The 16,223-nt window shown below is 47.5% G+C and overlaps 1 protein-coding gene across 1 annotated transcript in view; it reads right to left on the reverse strand.

The window, feature by feature from the left end:
• Positions 1–16,223, reverse strand: part of LOC124729666 (synaptotagmin-14) — a 609,333-nt gene that overhangs the window by 62,134 nt on the left and 530,976 nt on the right. Inside the window, exon 7 of the mRNA XM_047248497.1 lies at positions 6,845–6,953. Within this exon, the coding sequence (XP_047104453.1) occupies positions 6,845–6,953 (109 nt within the window). The remainder of the gene's footprint in view (positions 1–6,844; positions 6,954–16,223) is intronic.

Here is a 16,223-nt window from a genome sequence, read left to right on the forward strand (position 1 = left end):
ATTTGTATGTTTGTTTACAATAATATGTTTGGTGCTGTTGGCATGTGTGATTTTGTGCCCCTCTTGCGTCTTTTCGAAGTTAAACTGCAATCGGAAAATCGGACAAAATGAATTTTTGACAGTTTTTAGATGCTAACATTAGCATTTGCTCTCTTCGCTGGTAGTCCTTTTCCGATTGCAGTGTAACTTCGAAAAGACGCGGCTCCCCCCCCCCCCCCCCCCCCTCCCCCCCATCGTCGGAGGTTCGAGTCCTCTCTCGGGCATGCGTGTGTGTGTGTTGTCCTTAGTGTATGTTAGTTTAAGTTAGATTAAGTAGTATGTAAGCTTAGGAACCGACGACCTCAGCAGTTTGGTCTCAATAGACCTTACTACAAATTTCCAAATACTGCGTGTCGATGGAAATGAAATGATGATGATAAGGACAACACAACACCCAGTCCCTGGGCGGAGAATATCTCCGACCCAGCTGGGAATCGAACCCGGGCCGTTAGGCACCACAGCCGAGGCTATGGCCATGCGCTATGCAGAGTTGTGGCACGTTCTTTTTTATACGGTTTATGAAGTCAGTTGCAGTCACACGCTAGGTTAACACTGCATTAAAAGTTATTTTCATTTCAAAGACACAAACAGTTGATTACAGACGCAATGACAGTTAGCTATATGCTATAAACATCCCTTAGAAGCACTCCCTTAAGCTTTCACCATGAAGAGAACTCAATATCGCGAATTAGTGTTGTACTCAGATAAACCACATCTTTCTGGCTGAGAGTGTAAAGCTTCCAGCCATCCCTAAAACGCTGTGACATTCGAATCATAGTTCCTTAAACCAACATAAGAATGCTTAGCCTCGAATAACAGCGACAAGATATTTCCTTTATTTGCGGCTCAAACGGCACGGCGACATTGTAGCCTACGCCAAATGTGGAGGAAATATTTCGATTGCACTTCGAGCCACCCTTAAGATCCAGCCTGTGGCTGTCAACAGGCTGTTCCAGTGCGTTTACTGCCTATAGTGTTTTATGTGCCAACGTCTTGCTGGTAACTTTCAGTGTATGGGGTCAGAAGCTCTATGGACTTCTGTCCCCATGAATATCGCTGCAAACATAGTATCTCTGGGCCATGGACAGCGTGTTCTGAGACGTTAAATGTTCAAGTTTTATCTGTCAATGTAATGTGTATGAATAAATTTGTGTATGTGAATTGGTAACGTTGACAGTCATTACACACCATGAACATCGTGTTCGTTACCTAAATCCTTCAAGCTCGTCAGACTACGTAACAATGGGACAACGACGATCGGCGGGAATGAACAATGGCGCTACCCTGCCGCCCCCGCCATTCTCGAGTGCAATATTCCAATCGATATACATTCAGCTAGTACTAATGCTACTCGCAAGTTTCCCTATCAACGCCCTATCAACGGAGTAACTTTACCGTTATTGAGATGTCAGACATTGCAAGGCTAATTACGTGCTCCAACCACAGTGACGCAACAAACGCCGAACATTCAGTGACAACAAACAAACATGCAGGTCAGTGTATTTGGTGGTCTCAGGGACAGATAGCGCCAGTTAACAGTGATTTGAAGTGAATGGCATATTTTGGCAAACAGCTTGCGCTCTCATACGTCACGCGGTTGACGTCACGGCAGCCGCTCCGCGTACCACGGTACACCTCGGGCGTGACGTGACGGCCCTGCGGGCCGCAACACTCCCCACACCCCAGCTCGCACCGGGATACGCTGGTGCCCGCTGCGTGTTGGTACCAACGCACGACACGACCGTTTACCTCGACCACGCATGAACAGCCAGCAGGATGCCACGACAGACGCATCGACAGCACAACGACCACAAGGTGGATATAAGAATTACAACCCGACTGCTACGCCGCCCGCAATGACAACGAAGGGCGTCAAGTTCGAGCCAGACGTCACCGCCACGCCTACAGTGAACCCCATTCCACGTGGGCCGACGATCTACCACGAATTTATCCAGCCGCCGATGATTACGCGACACGCCGCCGAAACTATGGGCACACCGCACGGATCTCCCACGCCGCGATGGCCTCCGACCGACCGTGAATTGACTCCACCTAACACGACGCGCGCTACGACCGAGGGGTACTACACCACCCGCGCCGCGCTCTACGTTTCGTTCACCGACGCCACCACAGCAATCGCGAGGGCCGCGACGCGACTAACGGATCAGTGTGCATGGTGGACACACGGACAAACACCGCCACAAAACTGTGATATCCGACAGGACTATATTTCTCCGCAGTCCGCCGATGCCTCTATACGTCACTCGTGTGACGGCACAGAGATATTACCCTCGCCGCGACACTCGCCACTCCACGAGCGTGACGTCACCGTCCGGCCGGCCGCGGTGCTCGCCGGACCACAGCTCCAACCGGAATAACTCACCACACCATGCCGACAGGTGCAACAAACAGTGGCCATACGTCATCAGGCCACCACAGTCGGTCCGAGCAACGCCATGCAACTGCTGCTCGGCGACAACTCAGTGGAACGAACGCAAAACGACCACTACTGGAACCACCCACCGTCTATCGAACTCCACCTGCCGCCCCTTCACACAGACTCACCAGATGTGTGGTTTTCTTTATGCGAGTGTATGATGAGGAGAGCAGGGATCGAGGATAACCAGAGCAAGGTGTTAACACTTCTCAACCATCTCGGTGAACAAGCGGATCTCGTCAGCGATCTGCTGCTAAATACACCGACTGCGCACACGTATGAGATGGTGAAGTCACTTAACATTGCAACGATTATCACTCACGCCGAAGCAACAACTGCACGTCGCCATAAACGAGACGAAGCTGGGCAACGACACATCATCGGCGTTATGGCGCAAACTGCGCTTGAAAATTGGTAACGACCTACTACCAGACCGCACCCTATGGTCATTTTGGTTACTTAAGCTCCCAGAGCAAATACAGACAGCACTTCTAGTACATGCGGACACACCAATGGAAACGCGCCTACAACTGGCCTGTAGGATGCTGGCGCTCGCTCGCGACCGGACACTGATCAGTGCCAGAACATCTTTCTACGACCGCCACCTTTGTACGGTGCACACGACGGCAGCAGCGGCAGACACAACGCAAGACACTGCGCGCAGACCCCGGGCAACCTCATCCTCTGCCCGCAACTAGACCCCAGCCGCGACTGCTACAGCGCCGCAACAGTCACGGCGCACGGACCGAGCTCCTGCAGGAAATAAACAAACAAGGGAGACGGCCGACACCCGGACCGCCACAACCCAGCCCAGCCAAAACAAAGCGAGAAGCGGCTACTACTGGTTTCGCGCGCGATTCGGCGCCGACGCACGCCGCTACCGACAGCCGTGCGGCAACCCAACTACAACGGCGGATTGGCCTAGCGCACCAGCCCGCCTCCCTACAACAAGCCGCCTTTCTGCTGGAGATACCAAAGCACATAACACGCCACACACGTGGAGACGGCGCACGACTGTTTGTTTATGACCGCAGGCCACACCAGCCTCCAGCGAACCTCCCCCAGGCTGTGGCTAAGCCATGTCTCCACAGTATCCTTTCTTTCAGGAGTGCTAGTTCTGCTAGGTTCGCAGCAGAGCTTCTGTAAAGTTTGGAAGGTAGGAGACGAGATACTGGCAGAAGTAAAGCTGTGAGTACCGGTCGTGAGTCGTGCTTCGGTAGCTCAGTTGGTAGAGCACTTGCCCGCGAAAGGCAAAGGTCCCGAGTTCGAGTCTCGGTCGGGCACACAGTTTTAATCTGCCAGGAAGTTTCATATCAGCGCACACTCCGCTGCAGAGTGAAAATCTCATTCTCGAGTCCAGGCATAGTCTGAACAGTGATTCTCGCCGGGTTTTCATTTGGTGTGAACCAGGAACCAGATACCAACCCCTTAATGCCCTTGAAAGGGGCCTGTATGGAGGTCGTGGTTTGATGGTGTGGAGTGGGATTGTGATTGGTGCACGTACACCCCTGCATATCTTTGACAGAGGAACTGTAACAGGTCAGGTGTATCGGAACGTCATTTTGCACCAGTATGTCCGCCTTTTCAGGGGTGCAGTGGGTCGCACCTTCCTCCTGATGGATAATAAAGCACGGCTCCACCGAGCTACCATCGTGGAGGAGTAGCTTGAAACAGAAGATATCGGGCGAATGGAGTGGCCTGCCTGTTCTCCAGACCTAAACCCCATCGAGCACGTCTGGGATGCTCTCGGTCGACGTATCGCTGCACGTCTTCAAACCCCTACGACACTTCAGGCACTCCGACAGGCACTGACGCAAGAATGGGAGGCTATACCCCAGCAGCTGCTCGACCACTTGATCCAGAGTATGCCAACCCGTTGGGCGACCTGTGTACGTGTGCATGGTGGTCAAATCCCATATTGATGTCGGGGTACATGCGCAGGAAACAGTGGCGTTTTGTAGCACATGTGTTTCGGGACGGTTTCCTCAACGTATCACCAATACCGTGGACTTACAGATCTGTGTCGTGTGTGTTCTCTATGTGCCTATGCTGTTGGCACCAGTTTTGTGTAGTGCCACGTCGTGTGGCACCACATTTTGCAATTATCCTTAATTTATGTGCATGAGTGCAGTTTGGTGTGACGTGTCACTGGGGAGGAAACGACTTTTCGTCCCTGCCAACTATCGTCGAACAATATTCGACATGCTACATAAGTTAACTCACCCCGGAGTGCGCCTCACGACGAAACTAGTTTCGGAGCATTACGTGTGGCCGAATATGAAGAGGGACTATGCTACTTGGACACGAGCGTGCATTCCTTGTCAGAGGGCGAAGAGAGGACGACATAATCAGCCTCCGTTAAGGAGCTTCCCTGTCCCGAAGGGCCGTTTTTGCCACCCACATATAGATTTAGTGGGGCCACTACCAGAATCTAACGGATTTCGTTATATACTATCGGACATCGACCGAACGACTCGGTGGGTGGAGGCGGCTCCGCTCAGGGACAGAGACAGTGGCGAGATCGTTCATCGACCTATGGATAGCGAGATTCGGCTGTCCTGAGCCGTTAACAACCGATCAGGGCAGGCAATTCGAATCGACCCTGTTTACGGAACTGTGCCGCCTCTGCGGTTGCCACCGATTCCATACCACAGGCTACCATCCACAGTCAAACGGCCTGGTGGAATGGTGGCACCACATGCTGAAAACAGCACTGGTGTGCCACGATAACGAATGGTCAGAGGCCCTACCCTTGGTGCTTGCGGGTATCAGAACGACCTACGAAGAGCACTTGGATGCTTCACAAGTGGAGATCCTCTGCGGCGAAGCGATTAGCCTCCCGGCAGAATTTCTCACACAGGCAACGGACGAAGGCAACGAGGACCTCCCAGACCTTGTACGGCGGCTCGGGATGGATACGCTGCATCAGAATCCCACCGCCGACGCAGCACACAACACCCTCTGTATTTGTGCACAAAAACCGACAGACCTGCATTCACATAACGCTGCGCACAGAGAACATCAAGCCAGCGCTGCACCCAGTGTACAGTGAACCGCACAAAGTACTAAGACGGGAACCCAACACATTCGAAATCATGCTAGCCCGCAAACCCACTACTGTGTTCGTCAATAGACTAAAGCCAGCAAGGACTTTGGAGGAGAAGCCGGAGAAAAATACCACCCCTTTGACCTCACGCCATGACACAACCCCGTTTTCTGTCACAGTCAGTGCCAAGCACTACCTTCCAGAAGATATCACAACGTCTCTACATGACACGATGATCGTGGTATCTGCCACGTACGGAAACCGACAGGTCGACAACAGGACGGTGTGGCGATCATTGTACCACTCCACACCGATACCACAGTCGGTCGATAAAGGTGCACTGTTATCTACGCTATCCAGGGGCGGCATCCTACATGTGTCAGCCCCAGACCACAACACGGAAAACTGGATGCAGGATCAGCCTACACCCCCACCACTGGGTCACGTACAACCAAAGGCGGACGATGTAATGATGGCACCTCCAGCACCACCTACACAGCCAGTACCGACGTCACGAAGAGGCAGACGTCTGCACCGACCAAGACATATAGACGAGAAAGAGCTAGACAGCATCTCCAGAGACGGCCTGCACTACAGCGCGACACAGCCGGACGGTGTGGCCGAGCGGTTCTAGGCGCTACAGTCTGGAACCGCGCGACCGCTACGGTCGCAGGTTCGAATCCTGCCTCGGGCATGGATGTGTGTGATGTCCTTAGGTTAGTTAGGTTTAAGTAGTTCTAAGTTCTAGGGGACTAATGACCTCAGAAGTTAAGTCCCGTAGTGCTCAGAGCCATTTGAACAGCGCGACACAACTTCAGCACTCCATGCCTTTGATCCCCAAGAACATCGCTGCAAAAACATTATCTCTGGACCTTGCACAGTGTTTTATGAAACGCCAAGTGTTTGAGTTGTATCTGTCCATATAATGTGTATAAATAAATATCGCGTATGTGAATTGGCAACGTTGACAGTCATTACAAATAATGAACATCGCGTTCGTTACCCAAATCCTCCAAGTGTAAAGACTGTGCAAAGTCGCTGTAGGCACCTGGAAACAACAAAGAGTAATACATAAAACATGCAACTCATCACCAAGAGCATCCTAAACGTTGTTTCACGCGTCTGTTGCGTGGGTTGTTTATTCCATACATTTGTAGAACTGTTTCTTTTTCTTTTCTTTTCACTGCCTCCCTCTCCCTCATTCTTTCCATATTTCCAGAAACGTGTAGATATTTCTCTGATGCGATTTTCCCTATTAAACAGTATATCAGAGAGATGTTACATAATCTAACACAGGAAAAAAAAGATTGACTGATACATACCCGGGTTGACTCTGTGCAACAAGAAACTCTCCAGAAATTGTGGGTTTTCACCCTGGCGAATCTTGGTCTTGTGTTTTTGCTTCTTGCTCGGCAGCATAACCAGGCGAACCTGTGTGAGATAGAAGCAGTGAAACAATTAAAACGAAATGTGAATGATTGATTCCTGAGCAATGTTTGTATAAATGCTCAACTTTTTTATTACTCTGTGTTGCATGAGCAACGACGCCGATAAGTGTGTGAGATGACATTTATTTGTCCTGTTTTTACGCATTTATTTTTTGATAGCAGCCTTGATACGTAACTGTTGCTGCTACGGATACAAATCGAAGTACATGAAAGGTACAAAAGTTACAGGAAAATGCCACTAAGGTCTAATTGTACTTATTGTACTAGTAAGAGGCGCTTTATGTGTTGGTTAATATCGGGACATAGTATTATAAAGAGTTAATATCGTAGGGATAATTTACGTGACTATATGGCCATATAGTTTCAAGACATGTGCTAGACGACTTGAATAATGTGGGAATGTGATGCCAATGAATCCGTTGAAAAAATACAAATTTCAAGCAGTTTTCACATGGAGACAAGATTTATGGACAGTATGTGTCATTACCTCCGGATCATTCACTTTTACAAACCATTCAGCTTATTTTAAAGTAAGCGTTATAGGAACTATAGTGGTCCACTAGTTCAGATGTCGCGGAGAATGAGAGTGCCATTAAAAATTTAGTCCTCCAAAACGAAACGAAGATTAAACATACGGCAACAGAAAGGAAGAAAAAAAAACGAAAGAAATAGTCAGTAAAAATATTTCATTGTGTGACATATCCGTAATTTACTGAATGTCATAGCTCCAAATTACATGTTTCTTCGGGACGCTTTCACTTTGGTGTGCTAGTAAGCCATTTCGTCGTGCCGATGTACCACAATGTATTAAATCACAGACGCGGCAGTGCGAGCAGGTGCAGTACAAAACCTAAGAAACATCTCTGGTTGTGCCTTCTTTTCCTGTAACGAAACAATTAGCGGCATCTGAGCTGTGACACCTGCCGGAAACAAGCGAAATGATCCTTCCTTTTATCTCCTAAAAGCATTAAGGTGAGACCATTCGACATATCGAATACAAATTACATTATCCAATAGTGAAAATGTAACTGGAATGAAATAAATATTTGCCAACTATATCGACCATGCTGGTAACGCAAACGACAATGAAAAACTTGAATCAGCTCTCGTTTCCAAGTTAAAGGGCGATGCATTTAATTATATTTTATTAAAATTCATTGTCAATCCCCTCCCATATAGGGGAAAGGGTGATGAAGTTTCAGGTAACAATAGTTGTGCGTATTTTGTCGCTAATCTTAACCCGGGATCGTAGCAACACGGGGAAGGGGAAGAGATGAGCAGATCATATTTCATTTAAGAGTAGTTTCAGTCTGCTTTTTGTTCGTATGCTGGACGGACGTGTTACTGAAGTGCAGTTAGTGCGTGAAGCCATTGTAGTTCCCGTGATTCAATGTGCCTTGCAAATGCGTAAAAAAAATCGGTGAGCAGTATAAGCCCTGGTCTCCTCATGTATGTTGCATATCTTCTGTCTCGAGTCTTCACTCGTGATTGAATCATAAAAGATCTTCCATGGTCTTTGCTATACCCACGATCTGGCGAGAACCATCATACCATGTGAATGCTTGTTAGTTTTGTATGACAACTCCATTAACACATAGTATTTACAAGAAGAAAAAGTCTTCCTTGACATATCGTCACATAACGTCGGCCATGCAACCAGTGCCTAATAGAGGCAGACTGCCTGTTCCTGTCCCACCTGACTGTGATCGCACCTTCAAAATCCATTTCATCGAAAGATCCTGATTTTGTGTGTGGCGATGAGTGTACAGAGTTTCACAGAATAACACAGTGATAACTTAATGACTTAGTGAAAGCTCCGAAACTGCCCAAAGGTAAAGCTGAACAGTTGGCGTCAAGACTACAACAGTGGAATTGTTTTAATAAGACGGTAACCGTCATATGCCATTCCTTAAATTTTTCGAAAGAGAAAATGACTTGGATGAACAGGAACTAATGGCAGCTGTGGGCATTGGCTATAAAAGTGATCAGTGGAGGTTGTTCAACAACTCCTCCAAGATGAGTCCCAAATGTGTCCTAGTGCATGTTACCATCGATTCCGATTGGGTATGCTCGTACATGAAAGAAACATATGATAACATGAAACAGTTGTTATTACGATTAAACTACAAGTTTAAATGGCAGATTTTCGGGGATCTGAAACTCATAGGCGTATTATTTGGTCTACAACAGGGCTACACCAAATTTTGTTGCTTCCTGTGTCTCCGGGATAGCCGTGTCCAAGAACTTCATTAGAAAAAGAAAGATTGGCCAAAGCGTCAAATCACTTAAACCAGGATCTCACAATGTTATGCACGAAGCACTTGTCGAATGCAAGAACACAGTTCTCCCTCTTCTTCGTATAAAACTAGGCTAATGAAAAACTTCATTAAGGCCATTGGCAAAACAGGGGATGCATTTCTCTATTTGCACGAGAAATTTCAGGTGTTCGTGAGGTGAAAATAAAATGGGGATCCCAGATACACAGATTGTACAAAGTTCAGTATTTCAGCATTTTGTTGGCTAGTGTTATTCAGATGTCCACGCATTACGCTTATAAAATCTGCAGTCCCTTTGAGTGGGATCAACCCGTGCTGACATTCAGAATCTGCAGAACGCTTACCGAAAAAACCTTATGCCGAAGCACAGTTACGTGACATGTTGGCGACAAAGATACTGTTCCGCGTATCTGAATACTCACACCATAGATACTCATCTGAACCTACATCTACGCATGTATTCCGCAAGCCATTGTATGGTGCATAATGGAGGATACTTTGTAACATTGTTAAACATTCTCTTTCCTGTAACACTCGCAAATAGAGCGAAGGATAAACGGCTGTCAGCATTCCTCCGTACGAGCCGTCATTTCTCTTATCTTCTCTTTACAGTCCTTAAGCGAAGAGTACATTGGCGTCAGTAGAAACGTTTTCCAGTCAGCCGCAACTACTGGTTCTCAAAATGTAGTCAATAAAGTTTCTTGCAAAGAACTTTATCTTCACTCCAGGGGTTCCCATTTGATTTCACAAAGCAGCTCCGGAATTCTCCGATGTTGATCGAAACCACCGATAACAAATGTAACAACACGCTTCTGAATTTCTTCGATGTCTTCCTACGCTACCGCACTTCCGTGGGGCACTCCTGACAATGAACACTTGTCGTCGAAGGCAACGTACTGGATTCTATTACTTAAGGAGTCTTCGAGCTACTCACATGGCTGGGAACCAATTCCTTATGCTCGCACTTTCGTTAACAGTCTGCAGTGGTGAACTGTGTCGGATGCTCTATGGAAATCTAGGAATATGGAATCTGTTGCCCTTCATCCAGGATTCTCGGGATATCGAGAGAGAAAACACCAACACGAGAGATGCTTTCTAAATCCGTGGTGGTTAGCGGACAGAAGCTTTTCCGTGTCAAGGAAATTTATTATTTTATTAGAATATGCTCAAGAGTTCTGCAGCGAACCTGTGTTAAGGATATTGGTCTCTTAATTTTTTGGAATAATTATTTAACCCTTGTCATATGCGGGAAGAAACTGCGCTTTTTTCAAGTAGCCTGGGAGTTTGCGCAGGCCGAGTGATCCGCGACACCTGCATGCTAAGTAAGGAATCAGTGGCAAAGAATACTCCCTGTAAAACCGAATTGGGATTCCATCCAGACCTGGAGATTTCTTGGTTTTCAAGTCTTTCAGTTGCATCTCAGTGCCAGGGATGTCTTTCAATTGGAGTCTGTGTAGCGGTATGTCTTTACGATCATCTTGCGTGAGTAAGTTTTTTAAAAGCGAAATTTAAAACTTCAGCACTCCTATTGTTCTCTCTTACAGCGACACCAGACTGGTCAACGAGTGACTGGATAGAAGCCTTGGATCCAATTAGTGATTTTACGTTGAACCAGAATTTTCTCGTGTCCTCAGTAAGATCTTTCGCTAAGGTATGACGGTGGAAGCTGTATGTTTCGAGTTTCGATGTATGTACAGGCGTACGAATTCCTGCTAAATTTTGCCTGTCGACATTCTGCGGTCTTTTTTGAATCCAGAGTGCAACAGTGTCTGCTTCCTCAGCATTTTCCGAATTTTGTTACTAAACTACGATGGTTCTTTTTCGTCCTTAATCAACTTATTTGGCACATATTTCTCCAGAGAGCTGTTACAATCAGTTTAAACTGTGCCTATAATACGTGTACGTCCATCATATTGGAACTGTGTGATTTCCATTCATTGCCTAAGTAGCATGTTAACTGCTGCTTACCTGCTCTTTCCAGCATAAAAACTCGTAGCGTTCTTGATGGATTTTAATAACTATAGTAACGTTCGTAGCTTTAACAACATCATGTTCGCTAATCCCTGCCTTTATATTTTTGTAGGTACAAAATCTAAAATATTTCCCCTGTATGTGGGTTGTTGGAGTAGCGCTTCAAGACAGTTTTCGGAAAATGTGTCCAGAACTTCTACATAAGACTGTCTGTGCGCACTAACTGCAATGAATCCACAGACGTTCCGATATATTGGATGGATTAAAGTAGCCTACATCTAATATGTCATAATCAGCCTGTTTCCGCACTACTGAGAGTAGACTTTCTTTGAATGATGTTATACCCTTTATGGCGGAGTCCGGTGGCCGGTTACTTGCGTCTAGACAATTCTGCAGTCAGAATCAATTACAACCTCTATGGATTATATTTTGACGGCCGGAGTGGCCGAGCGGTTCTAGGCGCTACAGTCTGGAACCGCGCGACCGCTACGGTCGCAGGTTCGAATCCTGCCTCGGGCATGCATGTGTGTGATGTCCTTGGGTTAGTTAGGTTTAAGTAGTTCTAAGTTCTAGGGGACTGATGACCTCAGAAGTTAAGTCCCATAGTGCTCAGAGCCATTGGAACCATTAGATTATATTTTTTCTGATTGCACTGAACACTTCCCTTTGTATGACGTATAACCACTCTTTTCGATGTTCGCTCCATGCTCTGCTAAATATTTCGGAGGTTTCTAATTCAGGTTCCAGTCTGCTTTCGATTCCGAGGATAGTTTGAGCACCGGACGTTTTTTGGAGGGCGGTAAGTGAGGAACTTTGTTACGAATGCTTCGGAAATTTACTGTTAAAATTTTGGCAGCTAACTAATTTCGCTACCTGTGTATGGACTGGCGACCGTTCGTCAGAGGTTGAAACTACTGCCTGGCCTAAAGTATCCACTTGTGCACTCTGCAAGTGGAGCAGCTGATTCCTCTGTGTAATGCATCCATGACCTGTCACAGAGAGTCGTACAATTCTCCACCTCATGGCGAAGGTCCAGGAATCTGCAGCCAAGACCATCACAGAACTGACGGAACCTCTGGTTGAGATCTTCCATACCAAAGGATCCCGATAAATTACGGGTATGATTCTGCAGATTGTGAGCTCTGCTTGTAACCCACGAGCCAGGCCAGCAGTCTTCAGCTCTCCCGCCAGTGTGAACTGAGGATGACTTCAGAACCCAAGAGACAGGTGCCATGGATGGCAACATGAGCCTCAACTTGAAGATGACAGCACCCTGGATCTTCGCTCGCCGCAGGCTGGGCCTCCTTCGTATCTCAAATAAGGCCACCTGGCACGCATACTGAGCGCAAATTCGACTTCTTTCCACCCTTGGACGCTATATCCCTGGGAGGGTCCATAATGTGGCTAAAATTGGAGCTCCCATGACTAGCAAAACCCCTCTCCTCTTGCGCCTGGTTGGACTCTGCTCTATTAGCAGCCACTTGTCCACCCGCATGGTGAATGGGGCGAGGCCAGACGGCCAGTCCCCACATTGGCTCTCCGTCTCCAGCAACGCAAACGTATTTTGACCCCCCACTGACAGCACAGTGAGCGCGATAGAGAGGACATGAGTGAAGAGGGGTCTAAACTCGCCGCCAACAGCAGTGCAAATGTCGTGTAATCAGTATTTAATAAGGTGATAGGGCGGTAGTCGCCCGCAGTAATTCCAGGAGTCGGTTTATGGAAATTGGAAATTTGTGGTAAGGTCTTATGGGACCAAACTGCTTAGGTCATCGGTCCCTAAGCCTAGACACTGCTTAATCTAACTTAAACTAACTTACGCTATGGACAACACACACGCCCATGCCCGAGGGAGGACTCGAATCTCCGACGGGGCGAGCCGCACGGACTGTGACAAGGCGCCCTAGACCCCGTGGCTAACCCGCGCGGCTTCGGTTTATGAATGGGAATAGTAATGCCCTTAACAAAAGCTGGCGGAATCGCAGCTGCAGACGTGATCAATTCCTTATACATCTCCACCCACCATATAGACATGAGGCCACAAAACGTACCGTCGATGCCTGGTGACTTGCACAGTGCACATCTGAAGATAGCGATAGTGTCATCCTCGGTGGTGAAAGGTTCCATTAACCCCATCCTCAAGTGCGAGGGTGCGCGGACCATCAACAGCGATAGGATCGTAGTCTAGGACGGCCCCATCATCGGCACGGTAGATTCGGCGATAATATTTCGACAAAGCTATCGACTATGTCCGCATGGCAGGTGACCCGCTACGCACGATGTCTACGGGTTCGGTGACTAAGTTTTTTCTGCGGTGTCTGCGATCGTGCACAATATGATGCATGGAGGGATCCTCCCGTCACACAACATCAGGTCTGCAGGCATACACCACAGCCCCCTGTAGTTTCTACCGAGTAATCTCTGGTAGCTAGGCATAATCATGCTGCATTCAGTTTGTACTTCCAGGGAAGATGGCTGGCCATGAAGGTCGTGGAGCGCCCTGAAGTAGAAGTCTGTAGTGTGCCTGTGCCATGTGACCACCTCCCTCCTGCAAGTGAATGTGTGCCGAAGTATCGGTTCGGCGTATTTCAGCCACCAGTGCACTGTGGATACGTAGGATCGGAGATGCTGTTCGCATCTCGTCCACGTCTCAGTGATACGTTGTTGACAATCAGGATCCTGCAGATGCTGAGTGTTGAGATTCCAGTGTGCACGACTCTTAAATACTTCCTACAGGGAAGGAGCAATGTACACGTGTACGCACAGTGGTCAGAGAACACCAAAGGCCAGCACTCTACAGGGTGGTCCAAAAGTCCGGAAACACCCTGATAAAATCCAAATGGAGTAGCAAACAAGGAAACAGAGTCCCTACACACGACGAACGGGAAGGGGGAAACTTTATAGGCTATGCCACCAACATGGCGGCCATCTTGAAAGCCGCCATCTTGGATTCAACTCCAAAATTTCAAATGGGAATGTGGTCATGTGACATATCAAACAGATAGTGAATTTCACCAGAAAAACAATGCCGTTGTTATTTTAAACACAGCTTTATTCATTCTCGGGTTAAAGCCAATTACTTGCGGCAGCAGTGGGACGCTCGGCAGCGTGAGTATTACGCACTGAGAAGTCATAAAATGGAGTCTGAAACAGTGCAAAGTGACTATCCCATGCCTGATATGTTACATGTGCTTAACTGTTAGGCATCTTTTACTCACGCTAACGTTTTAGCCATTGTTTACTTATTTACAGGTTACAAAAGTCTTTAACTTATGAAGAATGCATTGAAATCATCTTGATATCAGGAGAAAGATGCACACGCGTCATTGCTGAGGATTTCAACAGTCGTCACCCTACCAGACAGCCCATCACTCACAGCGCAGTTGCCAAGCTTTTGGCCAAATTCCGAGCAACAGGTTCTGTTGAAGATACAAATAAGGCTGGAAGACCAAAATCCGCCACCAATGAAGCAACAACAGTGAGCTTGTTGGCATCATTTAGCAAGAGTCCGCAACGGAGTACTCGTCGCCTGTCACAAGAATGTGGGGTTAGCCGTACCTCCATACTACGAATTTTATCGCAGCACAAATGGCACCCGTACAAAATTCAGCTGCTCCAACACCCGAACGAGGATGAACCAGACCGTCGGGTACAGTTCGCAGAATGGGTGACACAGCAGCTGCAGATACACCCACGTTTTCCCTATCAGGTGCTGTTCAGTGATGAAGCCATTTGGTTTATCAATGGTGAAATGAACAATCAGAATCACAGATACTGGTCCGACACAAATTGGCACTGGATTGATTCTTCCAAAACGGTCTACTCACAAAAAGTGATGATCTGGTGTGGTGTGTGGGGTATCAGAGTCGTTGGACCATTTTTTATTGATGGTACGTTAACAGCCAACGGTTATCTGAGGTTATTGTATGAAGAAGTGTTTCCCTCATTGTTAACGGAGGACGGGACATTTTCGGAATGCTTCCACCATGAAGGAGCCCCACCACATTATGGGCACAATTTGCGAGGATACCTGGATGTGCAGTTCCCTCAAAAGTGGATTGGTCGTAGGGGTGCTGTTGGTGGTCTCTCGGGACTGTGTAACATCAGCGTGATGTCTCTTCGGCACATAACACACATGCTGCCCAGCGCCCCACCGCTGCCACACGTAACTGGCTATAACCCGAGAATGAATAAAGCTATGTTTAAAATAACAACGGCATCGTTTTTCTGGTGAAATTCTCTATCTGTCTGATATGTCACATGACCACATTTCCATTTGAAATTTTGGAGTTGAATCCAAGATGGTGGCTTTCAAGATGGCCGCCATGTTGGTGGCATAGCCTATAAAGTTTCCCCCTTCCCGTTCCTCGTGTGTAGGGACTCTGTTTCCTTGTTTGCTACTCCATTTGGATTTTATCAGGGTGTTTCCGGACTTTTGGACCACCCTGTACATCGAGCACAGCATCGACCACCCTAGGGGAGACATAAATGCGGTCTAACCGACTAGCCGAATGGCTCAACCTAAGCCTAGGTCCAATTGGAGAACCTCCGCTTCAATACCTTTAGTGAGATTTGGCAGAACCTCATTTTCGAGCAACATACAAAAAGCTCACTAGAATTCTGAGGTTCTTGATGGCTGACGTCTTGATGGAAGACGTCCGAAACATCTTCGGAACTGACGTTTTTATTACATTATGGTTTACCATAGTGGACTCAGCTCATGAGATTATGATGCCACATCGGTAAATTAGTGAAGCCTGTGCCTCATTTCCCGACTATTTGAACAAGAATTGGGATGTGTAAAAGAAGTTTCTGTACACATTGCACTCAGAGCCGATGACCGTCCCTGATTTTTGAAGGCACAATCGATTTCATATACAATCAGAGATCAAGTCCGACAATAACAGTTAGTAGACCGCGACGTGCTATGTAGCATCCCCAACGGTTATACACTCCTGGAAATGGAAAAAAGAACACATTGACACCGGTGTGTCAGACCCACCATA

Source organism: Schistocerca piceifrons, chromosome 1 (assembly GCF_021461385.2).
Source record: "Schistocerca piceifrons isolate TAMUIC-IGC-003096 chromosome 1, iqSchPice1.1, whole genome shotgun sequence".
Lineage (NCBI taxonomy): Eukaryota > Metazoa > Arthropoda > Insecta > Orthoptera > Acrididae > Schistocerca > Schistocerca piceifrons.